The 16378-nt window shown below is 59.8% G+C and overlaps 1 protein-coding gene across 1 annotated transcript; it reads left to right on the forward strand.

The window, feature by feature from the left end:
• The first annotated feature begins 2938 nt into the window (after positions 1-2938).
• On the forward strand, positions 2939-15930 carry LOC125703030 (uncharacterized). Its single transcript, XM_048967031.1, has 4 exons — positions 2939-3046; positions 3124-3187; positions 3292-3346; positions 15027-15930. The coding sequence occupies exons 1-4, from the start codon at positions 2939-2941 to the stop codon at positions 15928-15930; spliced, it is 1131 nt and encodes a 376-aa protein (XP_048822988.1).
• The last annotated feature ends 448 nt before the right edge of the window (positions 15931-16378 follow it).

The raw sequence follows: 16378 nt of genomic DNA on the forward strand, positions 1-16378 counted from the left end.
CAGGAGCACCGTCCTGTTCCAACGTGGTTCAGAGCAGCCCATGGCAAATGGTTGGGCTGCGTTTCCACCCCTGGGGCAAACGGTTCCCTGTGTACTGGACGCCCCTCCAAGTGCAAGCAAACTGTGGCCTGCATACGACAGAACGGAGAAGAAGGCATTGGCTATGCAGGGGTGGATACCACATGGCTGCTTTTGACGCCAGTTCATACTGCTGTGCTGACATACCTGGCACAGCACCAGTGCTGCGGGTGTGACTTCATTCAGGGCACGGTAGTCCGCCGTCAGCCCCATTCTCCACTGCTTGTATGTGATGTCATGATGTGGCATAACGACAACAAAAAACACGAAACCACAACACCTCGCCCAAAGGGGCACAGCCTCTATTTTTCAGTCCTTTTTTCACCCACAGAATGGTAGGGGCTGGAAGGGACCTCTGGAGCTCATCAAGTCCAACCCCCCTGCAAAACAGGCTCCCTTCAGCAGGCTGCACAGTGGGCGTCCAGGCAGGTCTGGAATATCTCCAGAGAAGGAGAAGCCACAGCCTCCCTGGGCAGCCTGCTCCAGAGATCCGCCATCCTCACTGTGGAGAAACTTCCTATGCTCCAATTTATGGCCGTTTCCCCTTCTCCTGTTCCCATAGACCGCTGACAATGCTTCAGCCTTGTCCTTTGGGCTCCCACGCTTCAGATATTCACAAGCATTGGTCAGATCCCCTCTGAGTCTCCTTTTCTCAGGGCTGAACAGACCCAGGATACTCAGCCTTTCCTCTAAGTGGAGCTCCAGGCCCTGCATCATCTCCATCTCCTTTCCCTCTGCTGCCCTGCCCTCCCCTGACATCTGCAAGCCACTCCATTGGGGCCAGTCCTGGTCATGGAGAGCAGAGCTCAGAGCTGCTCGTCTGCTGCCTGTGAGGGTTGCAGGGCCTTGAGAGGCCGTAGGGACAGGAGGGGCTTTAGGGACAGGAGGGACTGCAGGGAAATTAAGGGCTGTAGAGGCATGAGGGGCTGCAGGGACATGAGGGGCTGTAGGGACAGCAGGGACTGCAGGGACAGGAGTGGCTGCAGGGCCTTGAGAGGCTTTAGGGCCTTGAAGGGCTGTAGGACAAGAGGGGCTTCTGGGCTCCTCACTGCCAATGGTTTCCAGGCTGGTTCGGCCCAGTTCCGTGGCTGGTGGGGCGGAGGGATTTTGCAACATCTGTGCCTCCAGAAATAGGGAACAGGGGACCCCAAAATAATTAAAAACAGCGGCAACGATCTGAGGAGAAACAAACTAATTTACTAAATATGGTATTGGAATGCAAGATAACACAGTAATACAGTACAATCAGAACTGAAGCTAATAAATCACGCATAGGGAGAGAGAGAATGTCCGAAAGGTGGAATGGCCTCAGCACAAGGCTGAGGTGAGATGCGCGGTCCAGCTGAGCAGCAGGGAGACGGGAGGAGAGCCGGCAAAGAAGAGCAGGCGAAAAAGAGCATTGGGTGCCCTTGCAGGAGCTCTATCTGCTCTTGTGACCGCAGAGTCCAATGGGGAATGCAGTTCTTCTTCTCAGAATCACAGAATCACAAGGTTGGAAACGACCTGCAAGATCATCCAGTCTAACCCCCCTCCCATTCCTATCAGTACCACAGGCACTAAACCACATCTCGTAGCTCCTCAGCCAGGCGCCTCTTGAACACTGCCAGGGACGGCGACTCCACCACCTCCCTGGGCAGCCATTGCAGTGCCTGACCACCCTCTGACGGAAGAAGTTTCTCCTCATGTCCAACCTAAACCTCCTCTGCTGCAACTTGTGGCCGTTTCCTCAGGTCCTGCTATTTGCCTGGGAGAAGAGGCCAGACCCTTTTACACCACAGCCTCCCTTCAGGAGGTTGTAGAGTTGCAATGCGGCCTCCCCTGAGCCTCCTGTTCTCCAGCCTGAACATTCCCAGCTCCCTCAGACGCTCCTCATAAGGTTTGTGCTCCAGACCCCTCACCAGTTTCGTTGCCCTTCTCTGGGCAGGTACCAGAACTTGAGCATCAACAGTGAAACTGCAGTGCCCCGCATGATGTCATGGTGTGGAACACCGAGAAGCAAAGATGGCAAAACCACGACACCACGAGCAGCACAAGCAACTCCTTGAGAGGAACAGGCGGGGTTTTTGGGCATTAGCAGAAGGCCGCTTCCTCCAGCGCTCCTCTGCCTGCTGGGCTCTTCCCCTCCCATGGCCCGCTCACCCCACAAAGGGAGGGGGGCTGTCAGCTCCAAAAGGGACCCACATCGCCCCCATGGCGGCCCTCCCCCCCAGACTACAGCCCTCATCCCCTGGGAAGAAGGCTCCACACGGCGTCCTCGCCCCGACGGCCCACGGATGGCAGCAGCGCCCCGCTCCCGCCCCGCTGTCCCTGGAGATTCCCCCCGCAGCGCCCCCACAGCTCTGCTGTCCCTGTCCCGCTGCTCTTCCCGCTGTCCCCACTGCTGCGTGGCGCTGCCCTGCAGGCGCCGGGAGCCCTGCAAGCGGAGCCGCCGAACAGGACAGGGGCCGAAGCAGAAGTGCCTGCTTGCTTTCTGTTTGCTTTCATTCTGTGCACTCTGGAGGTGCTGCGGTGAGGCCGCGGCCCTCTGCTCTCTTGCAGGAGCAAAGGCCCAGTGCGGGGCAATTCCTGCAGCCCGGGAGCTCCAGGGCCAGCAGGCGGGGAGGGGCTGCGCTGTGGGTTTCTAAGAGCCCCGGTGCTCAGCATGGAGAGCTCTGCTAAATCCAAAGTTCCATGCGGTGCTGCAGGCCGGAGGGCGGGAATGGAACGCTGGGACTGTTGCATCACAATGAGAGGTCCTGCGTGTCACAGAGGGGGGCCTGCAGGAGCTCAGCTGGCATGCCATGAGCAGAGCCGGCCTCATTCCTCCTGCGCAAGCGACGGAGCATCACCGGAGCACGAGTGGAGGAGCATCGCTGTGATCATGGAGAGCCCCAGCTCTTCAGGACCGCTTGGGATGGCCACGCAGCTGAAGCTGATGCTGCAGCTCAGCCTGGCCTCAATCGTGCTGCTGCCCTTCCGGCAGCTGCAGGTAGGTGATGGCTGAGGGGCTGTGGGGCTGTGGGGCCCAGGGGCAGCCCCTCAACCCGCCTCTCACTGCTCCCGCAGAATTTCTGTCGGAGGTTACGGAAGAAGAGGACAGAGACGAGCACCCAGATGGAGGAGGGGAGAGGTGAGCAGCCCCGACTCCAGAGCTGAGCACCCTGCAAGGGGTCGGCAGCCCAGTGTGGGGCTGAGCAGGGGGTCCAGGCCGCTCACACGCTCTTGCTTTGGCAGATGCAGGGCGGAAGGACGGAGCAGCAGGGATCGTGTCGCCAACCTGGGAACAGCGGTGAGTGCTCTTGGCCAGACCTGCTCCTACTGCTGCAGGGCCTGGGGTCAGGGCCATGGGAGGAGGCTCCACTGGGGTCATGGCCCAAACCCTGGGCAGGGGAGTAGCGGGTCCCCTCAACTCCTCCATTTCCTCCTGCAGGACGAACCCAGACAAAAGGAGTATGAAGCTCCTCCGGGCCCCGCTGGCATCCATGGAGTCCCTGGGATCCCTGGCTGCTGCTTCTGCATCCTCCTCCTTTTCCTCCCTCTACTCCTTCCCAGAGCCCTGGCCTGGAGCTCTGGCAGAGTTGGCTGCTCTTGTCCCTCGGACCAACCCAGAGCGAAAACCAGAGTCAAAGGCAGAGCGAGAGGAAGAGAGAGAGCCAGAGGCAGAAGCAGAGACACAGCCAGCCCTGAGCCCCAGCCCTGAGCCCCCAGCTCTCCCGGCAGCAGCCCCCAGCCCCCTTCATTCCCTGGGTCCGAGCAAGCAGATGTCCACCAGGGATGGAGTGCAGAGCCCCACGGAGCCCAAATACTCCCACACGGAGCTCATCCAGGAGCTGCTCCGAGTCATCCGGGAAAACCAGGCAGCTGTTGAGCGCCGCTGCCAACTGCTGCAGGCACTGCTGGAGCAGCAGGGAGCAGCCGGGACCCCCAGGGAGCCCCCAGCACAGGAGCCTCCAGCAGAGGAGCCTCCAGCAGAGGAGCCTCCAGCCCAGGAGCCCCCCAGCATCCATCTGCGTATACAGATGGATGTTGTTGGTAATGGGAGGTGGCAGCGGGAGGAGTTGGACACCGTGGATATGGATGCGGAGGTGAACATGCCGAGAGATGTGCTGATAGATATTGAAGACCAAGGGAGTGACCCAAAAAATCTGGACACGAGCATCCCGATAGAGCCAGACAGGAGCAGCCCTACAGGGTCCCGCTGGTGTCCCATGGGCTCAGCCCACCTGCGGGCGGCCCCAAGGCTGTGCCGGGCCAGGCAGTGCCTGCAGGCTTGCTGCTCCAGGCTGTGGCGGCGGCTGCAGGAGTGCTGGAGGCGCCGCCGTGCACAGCCCTGAGCGGGGAGGAAGAGCCTCCGAGGCCGAGTGCGGGGCCCGGCACCGCCACAGCCCCACCGCGCTCCCCGGCTCAGAGCAGTGAAGGTTTCCCTTCCCATCCCGGGCTCACGCAGCCCAGCAGTGCCCCGAGCAGCCGTGGGGCCACATCCAGCCTGGGGCTGCATCGCAGAACTGCAGAAACACATCCGGTCCAGGAGGGAAGGGCCCTCGAAGCCCAGCCCGTGCCAACGCCATGGGCAGGGGCTGCTCTTGACGGCCAGCCGGCAAAGTCACCTCTGTGGGAATGGAGTCTTGCTTCTGCAGAAGAACAAGGGAAGAATTTCATGTCACGGCCGTCCAGCGTCACACAAACGGGGAGCATGGAATAAATTTGTACAAAGAGAGAGAGACTGCAAGACAATCAGCAGTGCACACGTGCAGCTAGCAACACTTCGTGTTAGCCACTGGGAATACATCTATGTCATATTGCATCGTGTGCTCAGATGCACGGCACGAATATCCTGCCCAGGAGAAGGATGGCAGCAGAGCACCAGGCATGGCGTGCCCCAGGAAGTGCTGGCAGCCCCCGGCGCTCTGTGTGACCAAGAACCGTCCTTCGGGCAGCAAGGGGCAGCCTGGGCCACAATCACCTCGGCAGGAGCATAAGAAGGGCGCTGAGACGTCCAGGAAACAACGGGATGGCGGCCGGCTGGCACCAGGCAGACTGAGAGTTACCAGAGTCCGAGTGGAATTCAGAAATGGAAATGGAAATCTCCTGCTTGCAGGACGGCCACCACTGCAACAGCCAATAAAATCTGATTCCATCACAGGCATCGTCCTGAGCAATTTCTGGACCCTTCCGTCACCTCTGTGGCACGGGGCTCTGGTAAATCCAAAGTTCCATGCGGTGCTGCAGGCCGGAGGGCGGGAACGGAACGCTGGGACTGTTGCATCACAATGAGAGGTCCTGCGTGTCACAGAGGGGGGCCTGCAGGAGCTCAGCTGGCATGCCATGAGCAGAGCCGGCCTCATTCCTCCTGCGCAAGCGACGGAGCATCACCGGAGCACGAGTGGAGGAGCATCGCTGTGATCATGGAGAGCCCCAGCTCTCCAGGACCGCTTGGGATGGCCACGCAGCTGAAGCTGATGCTGCAGCTCAGCCTGGCCTCAATCGTGCTGCTGCCCTTCCGGCAGCTGCAGGTAGGTGATGGCTGAGGGGCTGTGGGGCTGTGGGGCACAGGAGCACAGGGGCAGCCCCTCAACCCACCTCTCCCTGCTCCCACAGAAGTTCTGTCGGAGGTTACGGAAGAAGAGGGCAGAGACGAGCACCCAGATGGAGGAGGGGAGAGGTGAGCAGCCCCGACTCCAGAGCTGAGCACCCTGCAAGGGGTCGGCAGCCCAGTGTGGGGCTGAGCAGGGGGTCCCAGCCGCTCACACGCTTCTTGCTTTGGCAGATGCAGGGCGGAAGGACGGAGCAGCGGGGATGGCGTCACCAGCCTGGGAACAGCGGTGAGTGCTCTTGGCCAGACCTGCTCCCACTGCTGCAGGGCCTGGGGTCAGGGCCATGGGAGGAGGCTCCACTGGGGTCATGGCCCAAACCCTGGGTGTGGGAGTAGCGGGTCCCCTCAACTCCTCCATTTCCTCCTGCAGCCTGAACCCAGACAAAAGGAGTATGAAGCTCCTCCGGGCCCCGCTGGCATCCATGGAGTCCCTGGGCTCCCTGGCTGCTGCTTCTTCATCCTCCTCCTTTTCCTCCCTCTACTCCTTCCCAGAGCCCTGGCCTGGAGCTCTGGCAGAGTTGGCTGCTTTTGTCCCTCGGACCAACCCAGAGGTAGAGGCACAGAGAGAGGAAGAGAGAGAGCCGGAGGCAGAGTCAGAGACGCAGCCAGCCCTGAGCCCCAGCCCTGAGCCCCCAGCTCTCCCGGCAGCAACTCCCAGCCCCCTTCATTCCCTGGGGCCAAGCAAGCAGATCTCCGCCAGGGTTGAAGCGCAGAGCCCAACAGAGCCCAAATACTCCCACACGGAGCTCATCCAGGAGCTGCTCCGAGTCATCCGGGAAAACCAGGCAGCTGTTGAGCGCCGCTGCCAACTGCTGCAGGCACTGCTGGAGCGGCAGGGAGCGGCCGGGACCCCCAGGGAGCCCCCAGCACAGGAGCCTCCAGCAGAGGAGCCTCCAGCAGAGGAGCCTCCAGTCCAGGAGCCCCCCAGCATCCATCTGCGTATACAGATGGATGTTGTTGGTAATGGGAGGTGGCAGCCACAGCAGGTGGACAACATGAATATGGACACAGATACGGAGGTGAACACATCAAGAGATGTACAGATAGACATTGAAGGCCATGGGAGTGCCCCAAAGGAGCTGGACCAGAGCGTCCCATTGGAGGCAGACAGGAGCAGCCCTACAGGGTCCCGCTGGTGTCCCATGGGCTCAGCCCACCTGCGGGCGGCCCCAAGGCTGTGCCGGGCCGGGCAGTGCCTGCAGGCTTGCTGCTCCAGGCTGTGGCGGCGGCTGCAGGAGTGCTGGAGGCGCCGCCGTGCACAGCCCTGAGCGGGGAGGAAGAGCCTCCGAGGCCGAGTGCGGGGCCCGGCACCGCCACAGCCCCACCGCGCTCCCCGGCTCAGAGCAGTGAAGGTTTCCCTTCCCATCCCGGGCTCACGCAGCCCAGCAGTGCCCCGAGCAGCTGTGGGGCCGCATCCAGCCTGGGGCTGCATCGCAGAACTGCAGAACCACATCCCGGTCCGGGTGGGAAGGGCCCTCGAAGCCCAGCCCGTGCCAACGCCATGGGCAGGGGCTGCTCTTGACGGCCAGCCGGCAAAGTCACCTCTGTGGGAATGGAGTCTTGCTTCTGCAGAAGAACAAGGGAAGAATTTCATGTCACGGCCGTCCAGCGTCACACAAACGGGGAGCATGGAATACATTTGTACAAAGAGAGAGAGACTGCAAGACAATCAGCAGTGCACACGTACAGCTAGCAACACTTCGTGTTAGCCAGTGGGAATACATCTATGTCATATTGCATCGTGTGCTCAGATGCACGGCACGAATATCCTGCCCAGGAGAAGGATGGCAGCAGAGCACCAGGCATGGTGTGCCCCAGGAAGTGCTGGCAGCCCCCGGCGCTCTGTGTGACCAAGAACCGTCCTTCGGGCAGCAAGGGGCAGCCTGGGCCACAATCACCTCGGCAGGAGCATAAGAAGGGCGCTGAGACGTCCAGGAAACAACGGGATGGCGGCCGGCTGGCACCAGGCAGACTGAGAGTTACCAGAGTCCGAGTGGAATTCAGAAATGGAAATGGAAATGGAAATCTCCTGCTTGCAGGACGGCCGCCACTGCAACAGCCAATAAAATCTGATTCCATCACAGGCATCGTCCTGAGCAATTTCTGGACCCTTCCGTCAGCTCTGTGGCACGGGGCTCTGCGGTGATGGGCACCTGTGCTTCTCCCTGCCAGGACCTCACCGCCCTCTGCTGAATGGCGCCTCACATCTCGCCTGAATCCCCTCTTTTAGCCTGAAGCCCATGCTGCTCTGTGGCAGCTGAGGCACGGACTGAGATGGGAAACATCCGTATTCAAATCCACGCTCTTCTCTGCAGGCTCTGACAGGCCTTACGCTCATCTCCAAGCTCCCTCCTGTGGCCTCCGGCCCCCTGCGTGTCCACACAACACTCACCAAGTCTCCCCCAGCCCCGCACACCGGCTGCCCTCGCAGTGCCACCCCATCACAGCCACACGTGGCTTCTGCTCCCGCGCTGCTCCTCCATTCGGGGTGGTCACCAGGCGGGGCTTTGCCCCACGTCTGCTCTGCTCCCCTGCACACAGCCTGTCTTCTCTGTGTCCTCTTACACGCCTGTCAGTGTTGGTTCTCAGCCTGCGTTCTGAGCGTTGTCTGCAACCCCAGCATCTCCCCCTGTGGTGTCTATTAACAGACTATTGGTACAGGACCAAAATCAACGGCACTGTGTGCCTTAAGGAGGAATTAATGAGACTGTATTGCCATAGAACGGCCTGGGCTGCAAAGGAGCACAGCGCTCATCCAGCTCCAAGCCCTGCTGTGTGCAGGTCGCCAACCAGCAGCCCAGGCTGCCCAGAGCCACATCCAGCCTGGCCTTGAATGCCTGCAGGGATGGGGCATCCACAGCCTCCTTGGGCAACCTGTGCCACTGCCTCACCACCCTCTGCCTCCAAAACTTCCTCCTCACATCCAACCCAAACCTCCCCTGGCTCACTTTCAAGCCATTCCCCTTGTCCTGTCACCACCCACCCTCACACACAGCCCTTCCCCCTCCTGTTTATCCGCTCCCTTCAAGCACTGAAGGCCACCATCAGGTCTCCCTGCAGCCTTCTCTTCTCCAAGCCAAACAAGCCCAGTTCCCTCAGCCTTTCCTCACACAGAGCTGCTCCAGCCCTCTGCTCATCTCAGTGCCCCTCTGGACTCCCAGAGCTCCACGTCCTTCCTGTGCTGGGGGCCCCAGCAGGACGCAGCGCTGCAGATGGGGCCTCACAGGAGCCGATGGAGGGGACGATCACCTCCCTCTCCCTGCTGGCCGCCCCTTTCTCATGCAGCCCAGAACACATTGGCTGCATTCCGGGCTGCAGGCGCTCACTGCTGCCTCATGCCCAGCTCCTCGTCCACCAGGACCCCCAGTCCTTCTCCGCAGGGCTGCTCTCCAGGACATCTTCCCCCAGTCTGTGTCAATACCTGGCTTTGCCCTGACCCGATGCAGCACCCTGCACTCAGCCCTATTGCACCTCATTGGGTTCTCATGGGCCTGTCCTCCAGCCTGCCCAGGTCCCTTTGGATGCTGGCAGTCTCGAATCCCCTCTTCATCTCATATGTAACAGCTTCTAGGAGGATCTGCTCCTCGATCTTCCCGGGCACAGAGGTGAGGCTCACTGACCTGTAGCTCCCCAGGTCTTCTTTCTCCCTTTCTCAACAATGGGAGCAACGTTTCCCTTTTTCAGTCCCTGGGGACTTTCCCTCTACTTTCCCTCTCCTGCCCTGCCCTGACATCTGCAAGTCATTCCATTGGGGCCAGTCCTGGTCACGGAGAGCAGTGCTCACAGCTGCTCCTCTGCTCCATGTGAGGGCTGCAGGGACATGACAGGCTGCAGGGACAGGAGGGGCTGTAAGACAAGAGGGGCTTCTGGGCTCCTCACTGCCAATGGTTTCCAGGCTGGTTCGGCCCAGTTCTGTGACTGGCGGCGCGGACGGATTTCGCAACATCTGCGCCTCCAGAAATAGGGAACAGGGGACCCCAAAATAATTAAAAACAGCGGCAACGATCTGAGGAGAAACAAACTAATTTACTAAGTATGGTATTGGAATGCAAGATAACACAGTAATACAGTACAATCAGAACTGAAGCTAATAAATCACGCATAGGGAGAGAGAGAATGTCCGAAAGGTGGAATGGCCTCAGCACAAGGCTGAGGTGAGATGCGCGGTCCAGCTGAGCAGCAGGGAGACGGGAGGAGAGCAGGCGAAGAAGAGCAGGCGAAGAAGAGCATCGGGTGCCCTTGCAGGAGCTCTATCTGCTCTTGTGACCGCAGAGTCCAATGGGGAATACAGTTCTTCTTCTCAGAATCACAGAATCGCAAGGTTGGAAACGACCTGCAAGATCATCCAGTCCAACCCCCCTCCCATTCCTATCAGTACCACAAGCACTAACCCACATCTCGTAGCTCCTCAGCCAGGCGCCTCTTGAACACTGCCAGGGACGGCGACTCCACCACCTCCCTGGGCAGCCATTGCTGTGCCTGACCACCCTCTGACGGAAGAAGTTTCTCCTCATGTCCAACCTAAACCTCCTCTGCTGCAACTTGTGGCCGTTTCCTCGGGTCCTGCTATTTGCCTGGGAGAAGAGGCCAGACCCTTTTACACCACAGCCTCCCTTCAGGAGGTTGTAGAGAGCAGTGAGGCCTCCCCTGAGCTCCTGTTCTCCAGACTGAACAATCCCAGCTCCCTCAGCCGCTCCTCATAAGGTTTGTGCTCCAGACCCCTCACCAGTTTCGTTGCCCTTCTCTGGGCAGGTACCAGAACTTGAGCATCAACAGTGAAACTGCAGTGCCCCGCATGATGTCATGGTGTGGAACACCGAGAAGCAAAGATGGCAAAACCACGACACCACGAGCAGCACGAGCAACTCCTTGAGAGGAACAAGCGGGGTTTTGGGGCATTAGCAGAAGGCCGCTTCCTCCAGCGCTCCTCTGCCTGCTGGGCTCTTCCCCTCCCACGGCCCGCTCACCCCACAAAGGGAGGGGGGCTGAGGGGTAAGAGGATCTTAGCTGAAGAATTAGCGGGTCTCATTGACAGATCTTTAAACTAGGAATGAAGGGGGAAGGGGACAAAATAAGGGCTACTGGGGTTGAACGGGTCATTCGAGGGCTTGTACCAAACTCCATGGGCAATGACAGCAGAGTGCATAGGGAAGGAGTAGGGCAGGGGGATGCTGGGGATGCTGCTGTTCTAGGGGATCCTAGATCCCTTATAAAGGTGGCGAGACGGATAGCCCGGCTGAAGTGCCTTTATACCAACGCATGCAGCCTGAGTAACAAGCAGCAGGAACTGGAAACTGTGATGCACTCGGGAAGTTATGACCTTGTTGCTATCACAGAAACATGGTGGGATGACTCCCACAATTGGGATACTGCCATCGACGGCTATAGACTCTTTAGGAGAGATAGGCAAGGTAGGAGGGGTGCGGGAGTTGCTCTCTATGTCAGAGATTGGATAAACTGTGAGGAGCTCCCTACGAGAAGCAGTCAGGAACAGGTTGAGAGCCTGTGGGTTAGGATTAGAGATGGGACAAATATAGGTCAGCTGGTGTTAGGGCTATACTACAGACCACCTGATCAAGGGGAGGCTGTCGACGAGGCTTTCTTGCTCCAGATGCGTGAGATGTCTGGCTCACGGGCTCTTGTCCTGGTGGGGGACTTCAACCATCCGGACATCTGCTGGGAAAACCACACGGCGAGCTGCAAGAGCTCCAGAAGGCTCTTGGAATCCATTGATGATAGCTTTCTGGTTCAGGTATTGGACAGACCGACCAGAGGTGAAGCGTTGCTGGACCTGCTGCTCACCAACGCCGAGGAGATCATCAAAGGCGTCAAGGTTGGAGGCTGCCTGGGCTCCAGCGACCACGCCTGGTTGAGTTTGTGATCTCAAGCGATGTGGGCCTGGCAAAGAGCAGGACCAGGACACTGAACTTCAGAAGAGCAGACTTCAAGCTACTCAATGGATTGCTGGCCAAGATCCCCTGGCGCGCTGCCCTCAAAGACAAGGATGTTGAGGAGAGCTGGCGGCTCTTCAAAGATGCCCTCCTGGAAGCACAAGAGGTCTCCATTCCTCTGAATAAGAAAGTGGGCAGGCGAGGTAGGAAACCGGCATGGCTCAGCAAGGACCTGCTGAGAGAACTGAGGGCGAAGAAAGGGGTGCACAAGCTCTGGAAACAAGGCTGTGTCACCTGGGAAGAGTACAGGAATGCCGTCCGGACTTGCAGACGTGGGATCAGGGAAGCCAAGGCGCAGGCAGAACTGAACTTGGCAAGGGACGTGAAAAACAATAAGAAAACCTTCTACAGGTACATTGCCCAGAAGAGACAGGCCAAAACGGGCGTACCTACTTTGGTAAATTTAAAAGGAGAACTGGCTTCAACAGATGAAGAGAAAGCTGAGGTGCTGAATGAGTTCTTCACCTCGGTCTTCACTGGTGGCCAGGATTCTAGTCTTTTTCACGTCCCTGAGCCCTGCATCCCCAAACCTCTATGTGGGGACCAAGGAGGTAAATCCCTCCCCACTGTAAGGGCAGAGCAAGTCCGAGAGTGCCTCCTTAGACTGAATGAATACAAGTCTATGGGGCCGGATGGCGTGCATCGCAGGGTCCTGAAGGAGCTGGCTGAGGTGGTTGCCGAGCCGCTCTCCATCATATTTGAGAAGTCGTGGCTGTCAGGTGAGGTCCCGGACGACTGGAGGAAGGGTCACGTCACTCCCATATACAAGAAGGGGAGCAGGGAGGACCCGGGGAACTACAGGCCGGTGAGTCTCACCTCCGTGCCTGGGAAGATGATGGAACAGATCCTCCTGGACAACATGCTCGGTCACACAAAGAATGAGCATGTGATCCGAGACAGCCAGCACGGCTTCACCAAAGGAAGGTCATGCCTAACTAATCTTGTGGCCTTCTATGATGGAGTGACGGCATTGGTGGACGAAGGGAAGGCGACCGATGTCATTTACCTGGACCTGAGCAAGGCCTTTGACATGGTCCCCCACCACATCCTCATCTCCAAATTGGAGGGAAGTGGATTTGATGGGTGGACGACCCGATGGATGAGCAATTGGTTGAAAGGCCGCAGACAGAGGGTGGTGGTCAATGGCTCTATGTCCAGGTGGAGGCCGGTAACAAGCGGTGTCCCCCAAGGGTCTGTCTTGGGACCGGTGCTCTTTAACATCTTTATTAATGACATCGATGAGGGAATTGAGTGCACCCTCAGCAAGTTTGCTGACGACACCAAGCTGAGTGGTGCGGTTGATACGGTGGAAGGAAGGGATGCCATTCAGAGGGACCTCGACAGGCTGGAGGGCTGGGCTCGGGTGAACCTGATGAGGTTCAACACGGCAAAGTGCAGGGTTTTGCATTTGGGCCGGAAGAACCCCAGGCACCTGTACAGGCTGGGAGGAGTGGGACTGGAGAGCAGCTCGGCAGAGAAGGACCTGGGGGTCCTGATGGACGAGAGACTGAACATGAGCCAGCAGTGCGCTCTGGCAGCTCAAAAGGCAAATGGGATCCTGGGCTCCATCAGGAGAGGGGTGGCCAGCAGGGACAGGGAGGTGATTGTCCCTCTCTACTCGGCTCTTGTGAGGCCCCACCTGGAGTACTGTGTCCAGGTGTGGAGCCCTCAGTACAAGAAAGACATTGAGATTTTGGAAAGGGTCCAGAGGAGGGCGACTAAGATGATCAGGGGGCTGGAGCACCTCCCCTATGAGGACAGGCTGAGGGAGTTGGGCTTGTTCAGCCTGGAGAAGAGAAGGCTGCGGGGTGACCTCATTGCAGCCTATCAATACCTGAAGGGAACCTACACCCAGGAGGGGAGTAAACTCTTCAAAAGGGCTGACAACAGCAGGACGAGGGGAAATGGTTTTAAGTTGAAGGAGGGAAGATTTAGGTTGGATGTTAGGGGGAAGTTCTTTACTAGGAGAGTGGTTAGGCCCTGGAACGGGCTGCCCAGGGAGGTTGTGGATGCCCCGTCCTTGGACGTGTTCAAGGCCAGGTTGGACGGGGTCCTGGGCAACCTGATCTGAATGTGGATGTTTGGTGGCCCTGCTAGGCAGGGGGGTTGGAACTACATGATCCTTGGGGTCCCTTCCAACCCGGGTGATTCTGTGATTCTGTGATTCTGTCAGCTCCAAAAGGGACCCACATGGCCCTGATGGCGGCCCTCCCCCCCAGACTACAGCCCTCATCCCCTGGGAAGAAGGCTCCACACGGCGTCCTCGCCCCGACGGCCCAGGGATGGCAGCAGCGCCCCGCTCCCGCCCCGCTGTCCCTGGAGATTCCCCCCGCAGCGCCCCCACAGCTCTGCTGTCCCTGTCCCGCTGCTCTTCCCGCTGTCCCCACTGCTGCGTGGCGCTGCCCTGCAGGCGCCGGGGGCCCTGCAAGCGGAGCCGCCGAACAGGACAGGGCCCGAAGCAGAAGTGCCTGCTTGCTTTGTTTGCTTTCATTCTGCGCACTCTGGAGGTGCTGCGGTGAGGCCGCGGCCCTCTGCTGTCCTGCAGGAGCAAAGGCCCAGTGCGGGGCAATTCCTGCAGCCCGGGAGCTCCAGGGCCAGCAGGGGGGAGCGGCTGTGGGTTTCTAAGAGCCCCGGTGCTCAGCATGGAGAGCTCTGCTAAATCCAAAGTTCCATGCGGTGCTGCAGGCCGGAGGGCGGGAATGGAACGCTGGGACTGTTGCATCACAATGAGAGGTCCTGCGTGTCACAGAGGGGGGCCTGCAGGAGCTCAGCTGGCATGCCATGAGCAGAGCCGGCCTCATTCCTCCTGCGCAAGCGACGGAGTATCACCGGAGCACGAGTGGAGGAGCATCGCTGTGATCATGGAGAGCCCCAGCTCTCCAGGACCGCTTGGGATGGCCACGCAGCTGAAGCTGATGCTGCAGCTCAGCCTGGCCTCAATCGTGCTGCTGCCCTTCCGGCAGCTGCAGGTAGGTGATGGCTGAGGGGCTGTGGGGCACAGGGGCTGTGGGGCCCAGGGGCAGCCCCTCAACCCACCTCTCCCTGCTCCCACAGAAGTTCTGTCGGAGGTTACGGAAGAAGAGGACAGAGATGAGCACCCAGATGGAGGAGGGGAGAGGTGAGCAGCCCCGACTCCCCAGCTGAGCACCCTGCAAGGGGTCGGCAGCCCAGTGTGGGGCTGAGCAGGGGGTCCCCGCCGCTCACACACTCTTGCTTCTTGCTTTGGTAGATGCAGGGCGGAAGGACGGAGCAGCGGGGATGGCGTCACCAGCCTGGGAACAGCGGTGAGTGCTCTTGGCCAGACCTGTTCCTACTGCTGCAGGGCCTGGAGTCAGGGCCATGGGAGGAGGCTCCACTGGGGTCATGGCCCAAACCCTGGGCGTGGGAGTAGCGGGTCCCCTCAACTCCTCCATTTCCTCCTGCAGGCTGAACCCAGACGAAAGGAGTATGAAGCTCCTCCGGGCCCCGCTGGCATCCATGGAGTCCCTGGGCTCCCTGGCTGCTGCTTCTGCGTCCTCCTCCTTTTCCTCCCTCTACTCCTTCCCAGAGCCCTGGCCTGGAGCTCTGGCAGAGTTGGCTGCTCTTGTCCCTCGGACCAACCCAGAGCCACAACCAGAGTCAAAGGCAGAGCGAGAGGAAGAGCGAGAGCCAGAGGCAGAAGCAGAGACGCAGCCAGCCCTGAGCCCCAGCCCTGAGCCCCCAGCTCTCCCGGCAGCAGCCCCCAGCCCCCTTCATTCCCTGGGGCCAAGCAAGCAGATCTCCCCCAGGGATGGAGTGCAGAGCCCAACAGAGCCCAAATACTCCCACACGGAGCTCATCCAGGAGCTGCTCCGAGTCATCCGGGAAAACCAGGCAGCCGTTGAGCGCCGCTGCCAACTGCTGCAGGCACTGCTGGAGCAGCAGGGAGCAGCCGGGACCCCCAGGGAGCCCCCAGCACAGGAGCCTCCAGCAGAGGAGCCTCCAGCAGAGGAGCCTCCAGCCCAGGAGCCCCCCAGCATCCATCTGCGTATACAGATGGATGTTCTTGGTACTGGGAGGTGGCAGCGGGAGGAGTTGGGCACCGTGGATATGGATGCGGAGGTGAACATGCCGAGAGATGTGCTGATAGATATTGAAGACCAAGGGAGTGACCCAAAAAATCTGGACACGAGCATCCCGATAGAGCCAGGCAGGAGCAGCCCTACAGGGTCCCGCTGGTGTCCCATGGGCTCGGCCCACCTGCGGGCGGCCCCAAGGCTGTGCCGGGCCGGGCAGTGCCTGCAGGCTTGCTGCTCCAGGCTGTGGCGGCGGCTGCAGGAGTGCTGGAGGTGCTGCCGTGCACAGCCCTGAGCGGGGAGGAAGAGCCTCCGAGGCCGAGTGCGGGGCCCGGCACCGCCACAGCCCCACCGCGCTCCCCCGGCTCAGAGCAGTGAAGGTTTCCCTTCCCATCCCGGGCTCACGCAGCCCAGCAGTGCCCCGAGCAGCCGTGGGGCCACATCCAGCCTGGGGCTGCATCGCAGAACTGCAGAACCACATCCCGGTCCGGGTGGGAAGGGCCCTTGAAGCCCACCCCGTGCCAACGCCATGGGCAGGGGCTGCTCTTGACGGCCAGATGGCAAAGTTCCCTCTGTGGGAATGGAGTCTTGCTTCTGCAGAAGAACAAGGGAAGAATTTCATGTCACGGCCGTCCAGCGTCACAGAGATGGGGAGCATGGAATAAATTTGTACAAAGAGAGAGAGACTGCAAGACAATCAGCAGTGCACACGTACATCTAGCAACACTTCGTGTTAGCCAGTG

Source organism: Lagopus muta, chromosome 1 (assembly GCF_023343835.1).
Source record: "Lagopus muta isolate bLagMut1 chromosome 1, bLagMut1 primary, whole genome shotgun sequence".
Taxonomy (NCBI): domain Eukaryota; kingdom Metazoa; phylum Chordata; class Aves; order Galliformes; family Phasianidae; genus Lagopus; species Lagopus muta.

Bases quoted from the DNA above. Each gene is read 5' to 3' on its own strand.
- LOC125703030 (XM_048967031.1), top strand. From the start codon at position 2,939: ATGGAGAGCCCCAGCTCTTCAGGACCGCTTGGGATGGCCACGCAGCTG. The intron at 3,047-3,123 runs GTAGGTGATGGC...CTGCTCCCGCAG, and splicing joins TGCCCTTCCGGCAGCTGCAG to AATTTCTGTCGGAGGTTACG. The intron at 3,347-15,026 runs GTGAGTGCTCTT...TTCCTCCTGCAG, and splicing joins TCGCCAACCTGGGAACAGCG to GCTGAACCCAGACGAAAGGA.